General features: G+C 44.3%; 5 protein-coding genes and 1 non-coding gene across 6 annotated transcripts; 4 read left to right on the forward strand and 2 right to left on the reverse strand.

Moving 5' to 3' along the window:
• Window positions 1-1,568: 1,568 nt before the first annotated feature.
• Window positions 1,569-3,824, forward strand: PMT4 (Pmt4p; the record flags this gene model as incomplete). Its single annotated transcript, XM_018881888.1, has 1 exon — window positions 1,569-3,824. One exon carries the CDS (start codon window positions 1,569-1,571, stop codon window positions 3,822-3,824), a length of 2,256 nt encoding a protein of 751 aa, XP_018736322.1.
• A 1,427-nt stretch (window positions 3,825-5,251) lies between these two features.
• Window positions 5,252-6,190, forward strand: TFB3 (TFIIH/NER complex subunit TFB3; the record flags this gene model as incomplete). Its single annotated transcript, XM_018881889.1, has 1 exon — window positions 5,252-6,190. The coding sequence occupies one exon, from the start codon at window positions 5,252-5,254 to the stop codon at window positions 6,188-6,190; it is 939 nt and encodes a 312-aa protein (XP_018736323.1).
• A 1,621-nt stretch (window positions 6,191-7,811) lies between these two features.
• Window positions 7,812-8,573, forward strand: RCR2 (Rcr2p; the record flags this gene model as incomplete). Its single annotated transcript, XM_018881890.1, has 1 exon — window positions 7,812-8,573. One exon carries the CDS (start codon window positions 7,812-7,814, stop codon window positions 8,571-8,573), a length of 762 nt encoding a protein of 253 aa, XP_018736324.1.
• Window positions 8,574-9,190: 617 nt separating this feature from the next.
• On the reverse strand, window positions 9,191-10,084 carry FOL2 (GTP cyclohydrolase I; the record flags this gene model as incomplete). The annotated part of the gene is made up of 1 exon (XM_018881891.1): window positions 9,191-10,084. One exon carries the CDS (start codon window positions 10,082-10,084, stop codon window positions 9,191-9,193), a length of 894 nt encoding a protein of 297 aa, XP_018736325.1.
• Window positions 10,085-13,507: 3,423 nt separating this feature from the next.
• Window positions 13,508-14,566, reverse strand: HUA1 (Hua1p; the record flags this gene model as incomplete). The annotated part of the gene is made up of 1 exon (XM_018881892.1): window positions 13,508-14,566. One exon carries the CDS (start codon window positions 14,564-14,566, stop codon window positions 13,508-13,510), a length of 1,059 nt encoding a protein of 352 aa, XP_018736326.1.
• A 1,750-nt stretch (window positions 14,567-16,316) lies between these two features.
• On the forward strand, window positions 16,317-16,388 carry AWJ20_4798 (the record flags this gene model as incomplete). The annotated part of the gene is made up of 1 exon: window positions 16,317-16,388. It is a non-coding gene; the product is annotated as a tRNA-Thr (tRNA).
• Between the last annotated feature and the right edge of the window lie 1,057 nt (window positions 16,389-17,445).

Genomic DNA, 17,445 nt, shown 5'->3' on the forward strand with positions numbered 1-17,445 from the left:
GTCGATATATCGTAGATCAAATCGAGAAGCATACTGGCGAATCTCTAGTAGATTCTGAGTTCCGATACACTACAGTCAAGATCAACCAGAACTTCTCCAACTTCTCCGCATGGCATAACCGAGCACAGCTCATTCCTCCGCATTTATCTCAACAAACTCCTGAAGAACGACGAGCGTTTCTCAAGTCCGAACTCGAATATATAACACAAGCCCTCTATACAGATCCAGATGACCAGTCCTCTTGGATTTATCATCAATGGCTTGTGACAACCGATTCAGTGGTCCCTGACCTCACTACTACTGAGAAAGTGACTATAATCAGCCAGGAGATTGATTCAATTAACCAGCTCTACGACCTTGAACCAGACAGCAAATGGTGCTGTCACCAGCTTGTCATCCTACACCAGCAGCTCAACAAAGTCTCTGGCACGCCAACCACACCTGCAACAAAATCACTTCTTCTCAGCTACCTCGAAAAACTGGTCCTGATCGACCCCCTCCGCATTAACCGCTACAAGTATCTTATCTCCCTCGTCAACCAGAGCTAAGATGTGGATGGTTTTGCCTCCGGCGGCTGGGGCTCTGCCCCAGACCCCGTGGCTCGCTTCGCTCGTTATTTCGGGTGCCACTTCAAATGCAAAATCAATTAACATGAAGAATGAGTAGCAAGCAGGAGGGTGATAAAAGGTGGATTTATTATCACATAAATTCGAGCCGTTGCTTGCCAATGCTGACTTGTCAATGCACTAGTTTATGCAACGAGAGAATCGAGTTAGAGGGTCGGGACAGGTCCTAAATGCTATAATTATCTCATTATGTGAAATTTTTAATATATCTACAAAATTGGTTGTCTCAGGGGCAGAGGGGCTCGAAGAGGGGTATGGTGATCCCCCGCGCATCGCGGGTGCGCGGGGGTCGGAGGGGACTGGGTGCAAATTTCACCGAAGAGAGAAGATAAATTTTTGTATCATGCTCAAACAGCTCAATTCATTTGTTACTTCACAGACTACAAACAGATCGGGTCACAAACGGTATTCTGAGCGATAGAGTTGGATACGTGGCGAGATGTGAGACCTACAGGGTTTGGGGGCAGGAGTCGGGATCAGTAGTGCCAGGTTGTCAGAAAGCGATCTCTATGTAGGGTCTGGTGGGATGCATGACACGCGTCCTCGGAATATATTCTAATTAGATCTCGAGCGGGGCTGGCATCTGTCTGTCTGTATCTATTTATTTATATATACACGTACAAGTCTATCCTCGACAACTTTCACTTGTATTTTTGACAATTGCTGATTGCTTGTCTTTTGGATTTGGACAGTAGTGGCCGTTAAATCAGTAAACTTCTCAGTTGAGGTTAATTGAGTCAAAACTGAGACCTCTGTAGTGTCTGAGATTAAATCAAGCTGTCAGTGGTTCATATTTGAAACTTGGCTTTCATCTTGATCTCGAATATCTCTTGGCATTTTTAGCATTTTGGATTGACATTGACATTGACATTTTTTTATCTTCGTGGCAGGAACTTGATTCATTAATTGCAATTTTGCACTGGTGGAATTCTTCATTGAAAAATGCCTTCTGAGCTCCGTAATAGAAAAGGTGCCTCGGCCACGTTGCGCTCTCCTGAGCCTGTAGAAAAGAAGAAGGCCAAGAAACCTGTTTTCAAATCTACAGTGGCTGACTCTAATACTGATAATAGATATCGTCTGGCCAAGATCATTGTCACAGTCTTTGCATTCGCTACGCGATTTTATCTCATTAACGATCCTAAGGAAGTTGTGTTCGATGAGGTGCACTTCGGTAAGTTTGCCAGTTACTATCTGGAAGGAACTTACTTTTTTGATTTGCACCCTCCTTTTGCTAAAATGTTGATTGCTTTTGTTGGTTGGTTAGTTGGTTATGATGGTGCTTTCAAATTCGAAAATATCGGTGATAGTTATATTGCCAACCGGGTGCCTTATGTTGCTTATAGATCTCTGTCAGCTACTTTGGGAGCTTTGACTGTCCCAATTGTGTTTGAGACTTTGCAAGAGTGTGGCTTCTCGGTTTGGGCATGTGTTATTGGTTCGTCATTAATTTTGTTCGACAATGCTCATATTGCTGAGACTAGACTTATTCTGCTTGATGCTACTTTGATCATCTCTGTAGCTCTTAGTTTGTATGCTTATGTTAGATTCTCCAAGCAAAGAGACAGTCCATTCAGCCGTGACTGGTGGACTTGGCTTTTAGCTACTGGTGTCTCATTGTCATTTGTTATCAGTACCAAGTATGTAGGTGCTTTCACCTTCACTACTGTTGGAGCTGCTGTCTTGATTGATTTATGGAATTTGTTGGATTATCGTAGAGGACTTTCTATGAAAGAGTTTGGCAAGCATTTCTTTGCCCGTCTTTTCTCACTTATTTTCGTGCCTCTATGTATCTTCCTATTCTGGTTCTGGGTCCATTTCGCTATTCTTACCAAGTCTGGTCCTGGTGATGGTTTCATGAGCTCTAAGTTCCAAGAGACTCTTGGCGATAATATTCTCGCCAAGCTTGCCAAGCAGGTTAATTATTATGACGAGATTACCATTTCTCATAAAGAATCACCTTTGTTCTTGAGCTCTGGATCTATTCACTACCCTCTTCGTTATGACGACGGACGTATTTCTTCTCAGGGTCAACTCGTCTCTACTCAAGAGCTCGTAAATGGTGCTCCTACCAATGATCAGATTTGGCAGATTGTTCCAGTAGTCGACTTCCCCGAGGGTCACCGTGAAGGTATTCCTATTGAGACTGAGACTCAGGTTCGTCTTAAGCACGTCAGTACCAACAGCTTCCTTCTTGCTCATGATGTCGCCTCTCCTTACTACCCTACTAACGAAGAGTTTACTACTGCCAGCTTTGAGGAGGCCGAAGGACCTCGTTTCAACGATACCCTTTTTGAAATCAGATCTGTTACTGGTGAAAAGGATATCTTGAAGACCAAGGGTTCGTTCTTCCGTCTTATTCATGTTCCTACCAGAGTTGCTATGTGGACTCATGACGACAAGCAGCTTCCTGCTGAGTGGGCTAGTGGTCACTATGAAGTCAATGGTGTTAAGAACGTTCATGAACGTACTGCTACGTGGTTTGTCGACGAAATTGTGAACCTCACTGATCCAGAGCGTCTTAAATTCACTCCCAGAGCACCTAGAAAGATGAATTTCTTCAGAAAGTACCTTGAGTTGCAATACACCATGTTTGCTCAAAATAATGCTCTTACCTCGTCTCACCCTTATGCCTCTGAGCCTATCACCTGGCCCTTCCTTGTTCGTGGTGTCTCTTTCTGGACTAAGGATACCGAACGCAGACAAATCTATTTCATTGGTAACTTCATCGGCTGGTGGATTGAGGCTGCTATGCTTGCCATCTACGCTGGTGTAGTTGTTGCCGACCAGCTGACCAGAAGACGTGCTATGTATCCCATCAACGACGTTGCTCGTAGTAAGATTTACAACTCGCTTGGATTCTTCTTCATCGCTTGGGCCACTCACTACTTCCCATTCTTCCTGATGGGTAGACAGAAGTTCCTCCACCACTACCTTCCTGCACACTTGGCAGCTGCCCTTCTTACTGGTGGTCTCTACGACTTTGTCTTCTGCGAGCTGGACGACGAAGCCGTCCACGCTGCTCAATCCGGCAAGAAACGCTCCAACTGGAGACTCAAAATCGTCAGTGTCATCTCGCTAGTCGGCATCGTCATCTGCTTTGCCTACTTCTCGCCATTGACCTACGGAAACACCCCCCTCACCCCCGCAGAGGTCCGTGCCAGACAATGGATGGACATCGAGCTCCACTTCGCAAAATAAAACAATATTTAAACGCCTAATATAAATAAATACATGCTCATTGTATACTTTTCTGGCTGCAATCGCTCACTTTATCCTGACCGGGCTCAAGGGTAGTTGGCCAAGGTTGCCTCCGGCGGCTGGGGCTCTGCCCCAGACCCCGTGGCTCCTCTCGCTGCGCTCGAGTCGTTACTTCCTCAGTCCCAAGGCTCTCAAATTAAGTACGAGCAAATTGAGTTGACTACAGTAACCGAGATCACTCAGAACCAACCTCATACCCTATAATATATCTGCGCCCAATGGATCCCGCTTGTGAATTGTATCTGTGATTTAAATTGATCCCGATTGTAGAAGGAGAACTTTATGTGATCAGTTGCTTGAAAATCTCAAGCCTGGATAATTTTATTTTTAAGGCAGCTTGCACCTGTTTGCTCACTAAAAGACCAAGTAAATGCATTCACATCGCTGTATTTATATTCCAACCTCTGCATTGCTATAGTCTGAGAAATCACATTTGAGAAAGGCATGAGATAAAGTTTTAGCAGAAACACAATTTTCTCGTTCAGCGCGTGAACATAGAAATTTGCTTTCACCCTTATTAGCTATGTCTCAGTCAAATCTTTAAGTAACTATATTTAGGGCTATGAGATTAGTTCATGTAATGAAATGTTCATATAGTGTTTTATAAAGGTAATACCAAGGATAAAACTCAATTATATTATCATTTCCATTAACAAAGCGGTTGATTAGTAGTTAATTGACCAAGCTATCCCGTGCGATGAAAATGGCCAAACTAAATCTTCTAACAATTCACTGGTTGTTCGTCACCTACATAGTACTCTTATAGCCCTTATATAAGAACCATATAAATTTACTAGTTATTTCAGTTGCAAATGTTTAAACCTAATTTCAAAGCTACTATATCATTATATGTTATGAATATCCCACCAATATCAAATTATTTACCCCAGAGCCTGCTGTTTCCTGTTTCTAGAATTTTAAATCTACTGGAAAGTCCTAACAGATATGATTGATAAGCTGGATGGACCCTGGCGTCACATGACATGCAGGGTGCAGGTCTGTGGGAGAGTATAAATAAGCAAGTGATGCAACATAGAATGTAATTTAAGATAATAACACCGACTGATCTGTCTGATCCAAAGCTCACTAAGCAAAGCTAGATATACAGATTCAAACAATGGCGACGTCCACGGTCACACAGTCGCTGAATAGCGATAGTGGTAAGTGTAAAAAGTCCACAGATCAGGATCATTGCTCAGAATTTGTAACATGACTCCAGGATCCCGTCGACCTCCACCGCCCGATGCCCGACTCGAGCTTCGCTTGAGGAGCAGCGGGGTCTGGGGCGGAGTCCCAGCTGCCGGAGGCAATACTCACTCCTCCGAGCTTGACCAAGAATCCCTGACCAGAAAACTAACAGAGTAGACATGTGTCCGATATGCAAATCGTCGAGATACTTGAATCCAGATATGAGGTTCCTAGTGAATCCCGAGTGCTATCACAAAATCTGTGAGAGTTGTGTAGACCGGATATTCTCGGTGGGTCCAGCCCAGTGTCCGTATGCTGGATGTGAGAAGATTCTTCGAAAGAACAAGTTCAAGACACAGGTGTTCGAGGATTTGGGTGTAGAACGAGAAGTCGACATCCGGGCACGAGTCAGCAGAACTTTTAATAAGAGACAACAGGATTTTGACTCACTGGACGATTACAATGACTATCTAGAAGAAGTGGAAAACATCATATTCAACCTCGTCAACGGAGTGGATGTTGAAGCCACAGAGTCTAAACTACAAGCATATGAACAAGCCAACAGAAACATTATCCTTGCCAATTCGCTACGGCAGAAACAGGAAGACGAACAGATGGAAGAATTACAGAGTTTAGAGACCCAGAGACGTCGTAAAGCGCAATTGTTAGCATTACAAGCAGAGGAGGATGAGAGAAGAATCAAAGAACAGACTGAGAAGGAGCTTGTACGGCAACTGGCGACTGGTGAAGGAGATGCAGCTGCGATCATGAAAAACGTGTCCAACATGGCATTGAAACGGTCTAGTGCGAGAAGACGTCAACTCGAGGAGGAACTCAGACAGCCATTGTCCATTCCATTGAGACTGCGAGGAGCTCGTAGCGCGACTCCTGGCAATGCTACTCCATTCACCCCATTCAACGGCGATAGACAGCAGGAATACCTTTTCACAGTCAACGACGAGTACTTCGATCCTCTCATGAACGACGTCGCCAACAACCCACAGTACCGTGCGTCAGGCTTCTCCGTCAAAGGCTCGTTCCGCCAGGCTCTTGTCAGCGCTTTTTTCGGCATCGGCTGCGATGTTCAGCATGAGAAGGCCGCTCCGCTGGCAGTGTAGGGCGGGTGTGCCTCCGGCGGCTGGGGGCTGCGCCCCCAGACCCCCCGGCTCCTCTCGCTGCGCTCGAGTCGGGCGTGGGGGTGCCAGGAGTTTGGAGGTTGGGGGAGCTGATCTAAGGAGCTTTCTTCCCGCTTTTGCCAAGTCCAATTTGCTTCCCGGACGACAACCGATCGAAAAGCAGTTGCCCATGTTCCTCTACGAGCTGGGACACCCTCACGCCCGGCTCGAGCGAAGCGAGAGGCGCCACGGGGTCTGGGGCGGAGCCCCAGCCGCCGGAGGCAGCATCTCTGAACGAAACATAATCTTTCATATTTAATTAATGACCTCGTAATGATATCGCGCCAATTATGGCAGAGTTGTCTGTGAGTTTGTAGTTCTGGTATGGTTAGATTATTGGCTTGCTAGTAGGGAGAAGATGTGTGGTGATACTTACTTTCTTCACTAATGAGAGGTCGGTGTAAGGGCATGTGGCCTCGACTGTGACCACTTCGGTGCCATGAATATGTTCAGTAAGGGTTTGGTGATGCTTTTCTATAGTTGAAGGATCTGCTGATGGCGTGGGGATCAGTTTGATGGCGTAGAGTGAGGTGGTCGAGTCGGCGATGCCAAACCGCCGTAGACCGTCCATGATGTTATTGTTGGGAGACATGCAAAAAACCGCTTCGGAGTGGATATTCCGGGTGCGCATGAACCCGCTGGATGTATCGTTGACTGCTCTGTAGCAAGCTACCAGCAGATGCTCGAGCGAGACCACTGTAGCAGCATCGATGAAGGCATACTCGAAGTCGCTATTGCCAGCCAGTAGCTCTTCTCTGATCTTAGAGCTATTAGTCACTTCTGTAAATAGTGTTACTAGTACAGTGTAATTGAACTGCTTGAATTCCGTAACCAGCATTTTTGTGTCTAAATCCTCGAGGCTCGAATTTATCGATAATAATGGCGTTTGATTCGATTCCCCTGCTTGTTAATATTCAGGTCTGCCGGTGATTTAAAGCTTTTGCATGAAGATTAGCATGAGCCGCATTCAGGGGGTGTTTGCTGCAAGCAGTTCCTGCATCTTTAAACGTACTCAAATAAACTATTTCTATCGGCAATGCACGGAAACTTTCAGTTATTGATACATTGAGTCTCTAATTCTGGTCCTCCAAGTGTATATTACCAGAATTGACCTTCTCATTTAGATAAATTATAAAAGACTGCTCTCAGTTTGCTAGTGCCAGCACCTCTGCTAAGCCGCTAATTTTTCGAACTTCTTTTAAAGGGATCGAAAATAAAGTAGACAGTGTTAGTTGATAATTTTATGACATGAAACACACATTGAACTATACTTTACAAGGTATTTTTAAGCCTTGCTGCACCCACTCTACAAAATAGGCGGATTGGCTTCAGTTATCAGTCTGATTCCGATCTGATATTGAGCCGCATCAACAGTGCATCGGACGGATCTCAACCAAAACAGACATTTGCTGATGATGCTTTCCCTCTTTTCTTTCTCTCTTCTTTAATCCTTAAAATTCATAGGTAGGAACAAACTCCTTTTTGGAAAAAAGACTAGAAGACCAGATATTTATTTTCTGGAGTCGCTATACAATAGCGACAAAAAAAAAACGCATTTTGAAATATGTATTTATATTTGGCAGAGGCGCTTCTTGTGAGGCGAGACAACAATGATGATTTAGTATGTGATGACGAAGGCGACTGTTATTATAACACTCCATGGTACAATTATGGTCGTTGGCTAGTGGTAGCAGCTATAGCTATTGTTTTTGCTGTTTCTATCTATCTTATGAGACGCAATGCTGCGAATAGACTGAGAGGTGCAATGGCCCCACTTTCTAACAGAGGATGGACCTGGGTACCACCTACCTATCATCAGAGCCAGAGAGATTATAGCAACACGACACAAGCTCCTCCTGCTGCTCCTCCATACAATAGATCTCTAGGAACCGAAGATGCCGGATATTACGATTCATATGGCAATTTCATTCAGACCGGACCTGTTCATACAGTTGCCCCCCCTACTGGTCCGCCACCACCTCCGTCGCCACTTTCACCAGTCGACTCTTCTGGCGTCCAAATCCCTCCACCAGTTTTGCATCACCCATCTAATTACGAAATGAGGGACGTGTACCCATCGGATAGAAAGTCTCCTTCCGTATTTACATACGGCCCTTTTCCTGAAGACAGATATGAAGATTTGTCTGGCCCCAGCAATGGCTCTAGCAGTGATCCGAACCATATTATCCACCACGAAAACTCTTCCAATGACCCCTCGTCTGCCGCTGGCGGCCCTTCATTCGTAGAGCTGGGTGGCGCGTCTGTCCCGCCCGTCGACGACCCCGAACACCACCTTGTCCCCCCTCCCTCCCAACAGCATAACTAGCCATCCTTTCATCTATTTCTAATCTGCATTTATCTCAATTTTCTAGCTGGGGGACATGCCTCCGACGGCTGGGGCTCTGCCCCAGACCCTGGTTGCTCCTCTAACTTCGCTCGAGTTGTGCTTCGCGGTCCCCATATGGTTCGGTGGCTGTGAGTTATTTGGGCGGCTGCATTTTGCCGCATTTCTGGGGGAGTTTGCAAAAGCCTGATTCGTACATCTAGCAAATGCAGGGGCACTTGTATCTTGCATAATGCAAGATAGAAGCACCGTGCAGAACCCGTTTAGGAATAGCCTGTCCAACGCTCGACTCGAGCGCAGCTAGAGGAGCAACCAGGGTCTGGGGCGGAGCCCCAGCTGCCGGAGGCATGTCCCACTTTCGTTCCTTAAATTAACATGTTGAAGCCTTATAGTAGTAATACATAAATAAAATTAGCAAATGGTGGGAGCAATACCAAGACCTGTGAGAATATTGGTGTGCTTCTGAGTTCGTTTCTTTTTTGGGTTTTAAATATTTTTTTGTGTTTTTTTCGTTTCCCGGATATTTGTGACGTCGTAAATCGTGAGTTGAATCATGCAAAGTGCGTGTATATACAGCTGTTTTCGAGCGGTGTGAGTGTCTATTTCTTGAGCAGACTCAAAAACTCCTCTCTAGTCCGTTGCGCTTCTCTAAATCTTCCCAGCATGCAACTGGTGGTAGTACTGCTTCCAGGCTTCTGGACTCCTCTCATAACCATACACATGTGACTGGCCTCCATAACTACAGCCACTCCTTGAGGCTGTAAAAGTTCCCAGAGGGCCATGGCCACTTGCTTTGTAAGTCGCTCTTGCACCTGTAATCTACGAGCAAACATCTCAGCCAGTCTGGCAAGTTTGGACAGACCAATGACACGAGAGTTGGGAATGTAGCCAATATGGATCTTACCATAAAATGGAACCAAATGGTGTTCGCATAAACTGAACACATCGATATCTTTAACAATAACCATTTCATCATGGTCTTCCTCAAATAAGGCGTTTTTAATAACATCTTTAACATTGTCTTCGTAACCCTTGGTGAAGAATAGCATAGCTCTAGCGTATCTCTCGGGAGTCTCCAATAATCCTGATCTGTTAGGATCCTCGCCTAATTCTGTCAAAAGAGTGCGAACGGCATCTGCAATTCTCTTTTCACGAGCAGCCTTTTCTTCAACAGACGATTCAAGTCTTTCTCTAGCACCCACGCTAGGCCACGACAATCCGTCGTAATCAATGGGGTTTAAGTATGGAGACGAGGGTCTAGCATCAGCAAGTCGAGTCAGATGCTCAATATATTTGGGATATTGGTTGGGGGCAGTAGCCACTGGTCCAGATGGTGCACCCGAAGGAGCTCTATGGTGACTGGGAACTGTCGAAGGGACGATTGATCTGGAATCATGCTCACCAGCTGGTACAGAGTCGGAATCGACGATCGCAGACTCATTGGTAGCAGCAGCTGCTGAGAGATCTAATTTTGATGGTTCTGTATGAGCCATGGTTAAGATATTCTAATAAAAAGTGAAAGAGTTTTCAGGATTGTCTGAATTGAACCAATCACTGTCTCACTATAGTAAGGTGAGGCTATCTATCAATAGAGCGAGTGACAAATCGGTATGGTCGAACAAAGAGAGTATCTCTCGGGCCAAATTCTAAGTTTCTGGTCAATGAGTAAACCTAATGTCAGAAGTCTAGCTTCTAATTAGATATTCAGTGAATACTAGAGGAGATTTCGATTACTCAAAAAAATCTGGCTACCAAGTGAAAATGTTTCAGGCATGTGAAATTTAGATGTACGGCCTCATATCACCTGCGAATGACTCGTTCGGACGCCGCGGACGCCGCAGAGTCTTATGTAGATCAGGCAAGTGTACGGAGATCAGGCAACAGCTTCGACTTAAAAAATATGAAAATTCTTTACTATAAAAGTGTGAAAAGTTTCTGCCGACTCAATTATGGCTCAATTGAGATAATTGATGTTTTTCTTCGCTTATTGTGACCCTCACCGTATTTTAAACATCGGACCAGATGCCTGATTTATGTCACTCTTGGCCTTGATCATGGGCTGATGAGATTAAAATACAAATTTCGCCAATATCTGTATAAAACTTAGCGACTCGACTGTAGTGAGAAGAGAAATCAAAGCTTAGGATTAAGTCGCTACTGCTAAGGAATCCCCTTGAGATTAAGGGTCCATGCGGCGTATCGTGCAGCATGCACATATATATTAGAGGATAAATTATGTCCGGCAAAAGATAAGCGTCGAGTCAAGTTCTGCAAGTCAACCGGCCAGTGTTGGTTGACAGAAAATCTACGGACTTTTCGGAGCTGGGACATCTGCTATGCTAAGTTTTTAATTGCCATACCACCACCGGAATGAATCCTTGGGCCGACAAAGAACCGTCACTTTCAGTGACAAGTCGGAACCACGGACATGACGATCTGACAGCTGTCTGGGGAGAGGTAGATGCGCCGTTAGATTCAGGGGGTATCCCAGATCCAGTCTGGACAGTAGCAGAAAAGACTTTGAAGACTGCAGAATTTGAAGATAATGCTTATAAGGACTTAGACAACCGGTCAGAGGTTCATCAGGAGGGTATTGGATTGGGAATTACCAGTGGATATAATGACACACCAGTACCAGAACCAAATGAGACTCGTCTTAGTGCTCCCAAAATTGACTCGGATCAAGAATCAGATGGTAATCTATCAGACATAAATGCCACAATACAATTGCAAGCCTTTGATGAAGAGCCATTGAATGACCCTGGTAGTCCCAACATGGTGTCGGAGTCTAATATGGCAAATGTCGAGAAATATTCTGAGGAGCTCTCAGATGCTGCAATCCAACCTGTGATATCCGAACAGAATGACATAGAGAATGAAAAAAATGAGGTTGAAAAGGACGACGACAACAGTATGAATGAAAGAGAAGACCCTATCAATAGCTTTGTGGAGGATCAGACAGCTGCAGCGACTGACGCAGTGACTGTATCTCCTTCTACTTCAGACACACCCGGTATCGAAAATAGTGATAAACCTGAGACTACCGACAATGTTAATGACTCTGAAAGTGATGACGGTTTTGGTGAATTCAATGATTTTAGCGGGAATACCGAAGAGCCGGTGACTGATCCCGTCTCTGTTGATATGCAGCACAAAATCATCACTTTTCATAAACCGCTCAAAACCCTTATTGATAACATTTATTCTGACCTAGAAAAAAGTCGTGTTAATAATAAGGGGTGTCCAGAAATTTCGATTCCATTTTCAGTTCTCGACATTGATACCCCGAGTTCAGCCTATACTCCTCGTAAACTACTCAATGGATTCACAAGACCCACTCGCCAGTTTCTTGCCATAGATTCCAAACCCGAACCAATAGTGAGATGGAACCAAAGTGCAGTTTCAAACGAAATGTCCAGAATCGTCACTGCTTGGAAACAGAAAGGTTACCATGTTCATCATAATAAAGACAGATTTGGCTGGGGCTCAAGCAAGAGCTCTAATTGGAAGAACCCCGTTAGGAGACAAAAAATCCCAGCTGTTGTTCCGTCCGTGAATAATGTTCCTGATCAAAATTCTACTAGACCTCCATCCATTAAAAAAATCGATACTTTTTCTCCTGACATCCATGGCCATTCAGCACAACCAACTCCTTCACATCTCAGAGAACCACCACCATTGCATAAACCTCGATCATTACAAATTCCTCCCGCACCCAAGGTAACAACCAATTCTAGCCTCTCACCAAAATCTGCTCATTTGCCTAAATTGCTTTTGGACTCTTTATCAGGAACTTCGCATCTTAAATCTAATGCATCTCAAAAGTTTCATCGAGACACGGACCAGAAAGATTTTGAAAAGCCAATAGTAAAGCCTCCTTTGAAGACCGTGCCTTTTGAAGAGCACATAGAAAAGTCACTATTGGACGAAGAAGAATCCCAACCAACCTCATTCCATGCTTTAGGAAGGCTACAATTTTCGTCTCCTCCTGGCACACCTCATGAGTCACTATTCCAAATGTTATCACCTAGTAACAGTAAACCAAGCAGCATACGTACTGCATCTCCACATAGCATAAAGTCTTTTCCTGAAACACCCGACCAGGGCACCCACTCCGATACAAACGATACAGACACAACATCCCCCAATGCATCCTCGACCGAATCTTTACCAAAACCCACCGTGCATCCCCCTCCATCTAAAGCAAAGTTGATAACATCAGTTCCGAGTCCAGCATATTCTCAAAACAACTTTGATTTATCGATATTTGATATGCCTGTGCAAGAATCAACGGCTACTTTTCAAACGCAGTCGGGACTCATAGACCACCCAAGCTCTCCCGATACAACAAAGCCCCCTCCGTCGAAATCTATAGACCTCTCTATGTTCCAAGCACCGGTATCCAACCCCCCCTCTTTGAAATCACCACTCCAATCCACCTCCATTAGCATCGACCGAAATCATGAGCCAATTTCACGAACAGCCCCAGTTTCTCCGTCAGTACCGCCATCTTTATCTACAACACCTAAATTTGCATCAACTGTTAACACCGCATCCAATTTCCCATCGAAAAATACAATCGAGCTTTCAACGACCCGAGTCTTGCCACCCGCAGTCCAACTAAGACCCATTGTGCCTGTCGACAACGATGACCTCGTGATTGATAAGATTGTGTCATCACTCCCCGATCTTTCTTTTCTGCTGTAGGGTTTCTGAACAAAATTATATACATACATTGTAGCTGGTTAGAAATTTGAGTACACGACTCGCAATATCAATTCAAAAGTCAAGAGCCCTATGAGGGGGGCCCCCAGTAAAACGACTCGAGCAAAGCGAGAGGAGTAGCGGGGTCTGGGGCGCAGCCCCAGCCGCCGGAGGCTTGTCCAGTGGCATATAAATGTGAATGCTAGTTAAATTTATAAAAGTCTACCAACCCCACGGCACGTTGGGCAGGTCTCATCGCCGAAAAAGTCTGAGATCATGCCGCGACCTCTACAACGGCCACACAGAGTTCCGCCAATCGATGGGTCTCCAGGACGGACAACTCGAGGTGGTGGTTGACCTGGATAGTATGGAACGTAGCTGGTAGTGGGGCCCATGAACGGTGCGAGTGGGTTGAACATGGATGGCTGGCCGGAGTGGATGACTTGAACATTACGGCCTTGTCGGGCAAAACGCCCATAGCAGTCCTGACAGGTGAGTCCGTTCTTGAGTTTGATGCCTGTATTGTTGCATTTATAACAGTAATAGCCTGGTGGGTATGTGAATGGGAGATTTGGGTTCTGAGGAGGAGGATGATTAGTGTTCGCATTGCCGGGACGATGATGATATGCTTGATGTTGAGAAGTGGTGGGGCGGTTATGCGAATTATTGGTTTGTCCGTACGAGTGGTAATTTGAACCTGGAAATGCTGATGATTGTGGTCTTGGAGGTCGTGCTGGAGACGAAGAGGAGGCTGTAGTGGGTCGGGGAGGTCGAGCCGGTGGTGGTGGGTGCGGGGGAGGGTGGTAGGTTTGTGATTGAGGGTGACTGTTATTAACATGTGACTGATTATGAGCGTGGTTTTGAAAATTGTTGTTTGATGTCTGACTGTTGCCAGTGGCCATAGATATCTGGGCTTGGATATGGGGTGGAATATTGCTCATTCCGGCTACCGACATGCCGGGCTCGGCCTCGGGGGTGTATGGAGGAGGTTCTTCATCTGGATGTTCTTCTTCTGGAGGTAAGATATGATTAGAAGTTGAATTAGACTCGCTATTCCCAGATCCAATACTAGATCTGGAGTACGAGCCAGTCTCGGTTCTTGGAATAGATAATGTGCTGCTAGCATCACCACCAGTAGTCGATGTATTTGGTCTGCTGGAGCCACCATTCGTATTGTATTGACTCAACCGACTGTCGCCATTTCTACTTGAACCACCAGTATTATTAGAGATAGGAACAGGCTTATGGCTTATAAATGGATTTGTACTCATTATAAAGCTAGCTGATTATGGTCCAGTAATGCCAAAAGCCGAGGTTCGTCTTGACGGGGTGTTTTACTGTGATGAAACCAAGTTCAACGATGGTGTCACTTTGAATATCTGTGAATCAAGTATCCAGGTAAGATGTGTAGGGGTTATTGTCAATTTAAGTCGGGTTGATTATTTGATTACTAGCGCTTATCACCTCATCATTGTTCGACATGGCAGTGCCCTGCATAATGTGATCACCATAGCCACCGACCCTTGCCCATATCAAGGGTATTAAATCTGGGGTATTTTGATATCATAACTTCTTATAATTGTGTAACAAATGGATTGGATGAGACTGCAATTTTTTTTTGTTATTCTGTGTTAGTTTATTTGAATATTAGTTGTACCAGTTACTGACTAAAGCGGGAACCCATTAGTCCGACGTGTCTGATGAGTAATTTGATTGTGGATAATATAACACACAGCCCTTATCTACTATCGCTCATTCTATGAAATAATTAAACTAATAAATAAATAAAAGAAAATAAGAAAAAATAAGAAGGCCAGCTGGTGAGAATAAAATAGAAAGTAACTAAGCGGAACCGAATAACAAGTCCATTCTACTGTAACTGCACCTATATGAATATAATGTCTCAAGGCTGATGAGGAGAAAAGAGAAGACGACAGCATAAATCGGCGAGGTCAAACATCCGGAAAGCTGATAAATAGCTTATTACTTCCGCTTTTAAAGCCTACTAAAGATAGAGGCGGATAATAAGTTTAACGGGTACGGATAAATATTATTCCATGAGTCGCCGCCTAAATACAAACAAGGTTTTTTTTTTTGCATTATAATATATGAGCGCGAAAAAAATCTCGTATATCGGCTTATATTTGCCGATATCTATCTGGCCGATCTATAATTCAGGGTAAAAAGATGTCTTAGATTCAGACCGAAAGTGTGTCAAAAAAAAAAACCCAACATCTAATATGAATAGCGCTATACAGAACGTCACGAATGTGGACGCCATTCACAGGAGCTTATTTATTGCTTTTATCTTGATCCATTAGGCGATAGGCACTGCCTATAAGAACTGAATAAACAGACTATCTGTTATGGTATAGGCCAAAGATCGAATGGTTTAGCAACGTTCAATTCTATAGACACACTAACACAGACTTGCTCACAAACATTGTCCTTAGGACCGGTTTTGTTTGTTTTCTTTAGAGAACTAGCCCATGAGCAAATAAATTCGTCTCACGTGTCCCGCAAGTTAATCGCTGCGATTTAGGAATAGTTTCAGTCCAGTCCCCGCAAATGCGATCCAAAAGTTACACTAACAGATCTCACCCAACAGATGATATCCTGGGCAAGACTGGGTTTTATCAGGTTAAATCTCCTGCCAATCAATGCCCAAAAACATGGTTGATTCATGACAATTATTGCCAGGAAAGATATTATAAACGAGCCAGTTTCAAATCCACAAACCTTTGGCGGTCGGTTAGAGAAGAAAATGGGTTATCATCAGATTGAAAGAGGGGTCAAGTTGGCGGTCCCGACTGGGTTAGATATATGCAAAGATCTCAATTTGCCGTTCTGATTGCGATCGCCGGGCTTTACCGGATTCTATCGACATGATTCGAAAGGTCAGAGTACCAGAGGAGGCTCCAAAAACAGATCGCTCAACAGAATTTGGTTTTTTAAATCCTTGACAAACTCTTTTGGCGATATCAATGAGACGGGTAGCCACGGATGGGCTTATCAATACGAGCCTTCATGGCCAAGTGGTAAGGCGCCTCACTAGTAATGAGGAGATCATCAGTTCGAGTCTGGTTGAAGGCATAGATTGCCAATCAAGATTGATCTATCAACTTGATTCTACATTTTTTTTATTTGTTTTTATCTATTTTCATTTATTTTTATGTTTATTTGTAAGAAGAGCTTGCTTTTTGCACTTGTATTCGCTTCACTCACCAACTGCACTAACTACGTAGTTGACTACGTAAGACGCTCTAGTTGAAGTTTAATTATATGTGCTCTAGCTGAAACAGCGGCTATCAAGCTAACTATTCAAAGTAATGAACGAAACTTTAACAACTATTTAGTGCTAGATCGACGCAATTAAACACTTTGGCACTTGCATTTGACTCCCGCCCTGCCGCCATCATATTCCTGATCTGATTACAGTTATTTGCACGCAAAAATTAACATTTGGGTTTAAGCACCTTAACAAGCTTCGGAAAAATGGGTTTAGAAACCCGAGTTGATTTTGCTCCGCAGTTTAATGGTGCCGTTCGTGCTTATTAAAGCGATGACCTTTTTACATAAGATGTACACGGCAACCTTAATTTTAAAGTTATGTTACTTCGTGGTGAATTGCCTGTCAAGTAGTATCTGACATGTTCGGTCCCGAGTTAGCACTGAACACTGGTCCGAGTATTTCGTATCCACTGAGACTTTGAACAGGGGGGGGTCAATTGTCCTTCCTTTCGCAGTTACGACATGAAAAATATTGTTGGGTAATTGACGGCAGCTGCTGCCGCAGCATGCTTTGTAGGGATTATCCATATTGTAAATATTTAACGGTGGCGTGATATTCTAATTGTAGCAGTCCAATTTAATCGGCATCCGACATCGGGTTATCTGGACAGACGACAAAATTACAGAAAATGCCCCCACGTCGATGGGGGCTCGATAAGCTCTACGAAACCGGCCCCCACGGCAATCATGGATATAAGATTATCCCTACAACCGACAACCATAACCTTTTGCAGTAGCACTGAGCAACAAGACAAGGAGTAACCGGTGATCTTTTCGTATTTCTGAAATGGTTAACATATTCTCTTTTTGTTGGTTCCGCCTTTCATTGCTACTCCTTGGTGGGTGCTTGAGCTCATTA

The sequence above is a fragment of the Sugiyamaella lignohabitans genome, chromosome D, assembly GCF_001640025.1.
Source record: "Sugiyamaella lignohabitans strain CBS 10342 chromosome D, complete sequence".
Lineage (NCBI taxonomy): Eukaryota > Fungi > Ascomycota > Dipodascomycetes > Dipodascales > Trichomonascaceae > Sugiyamaella > Sugiyamaella lignohabitans.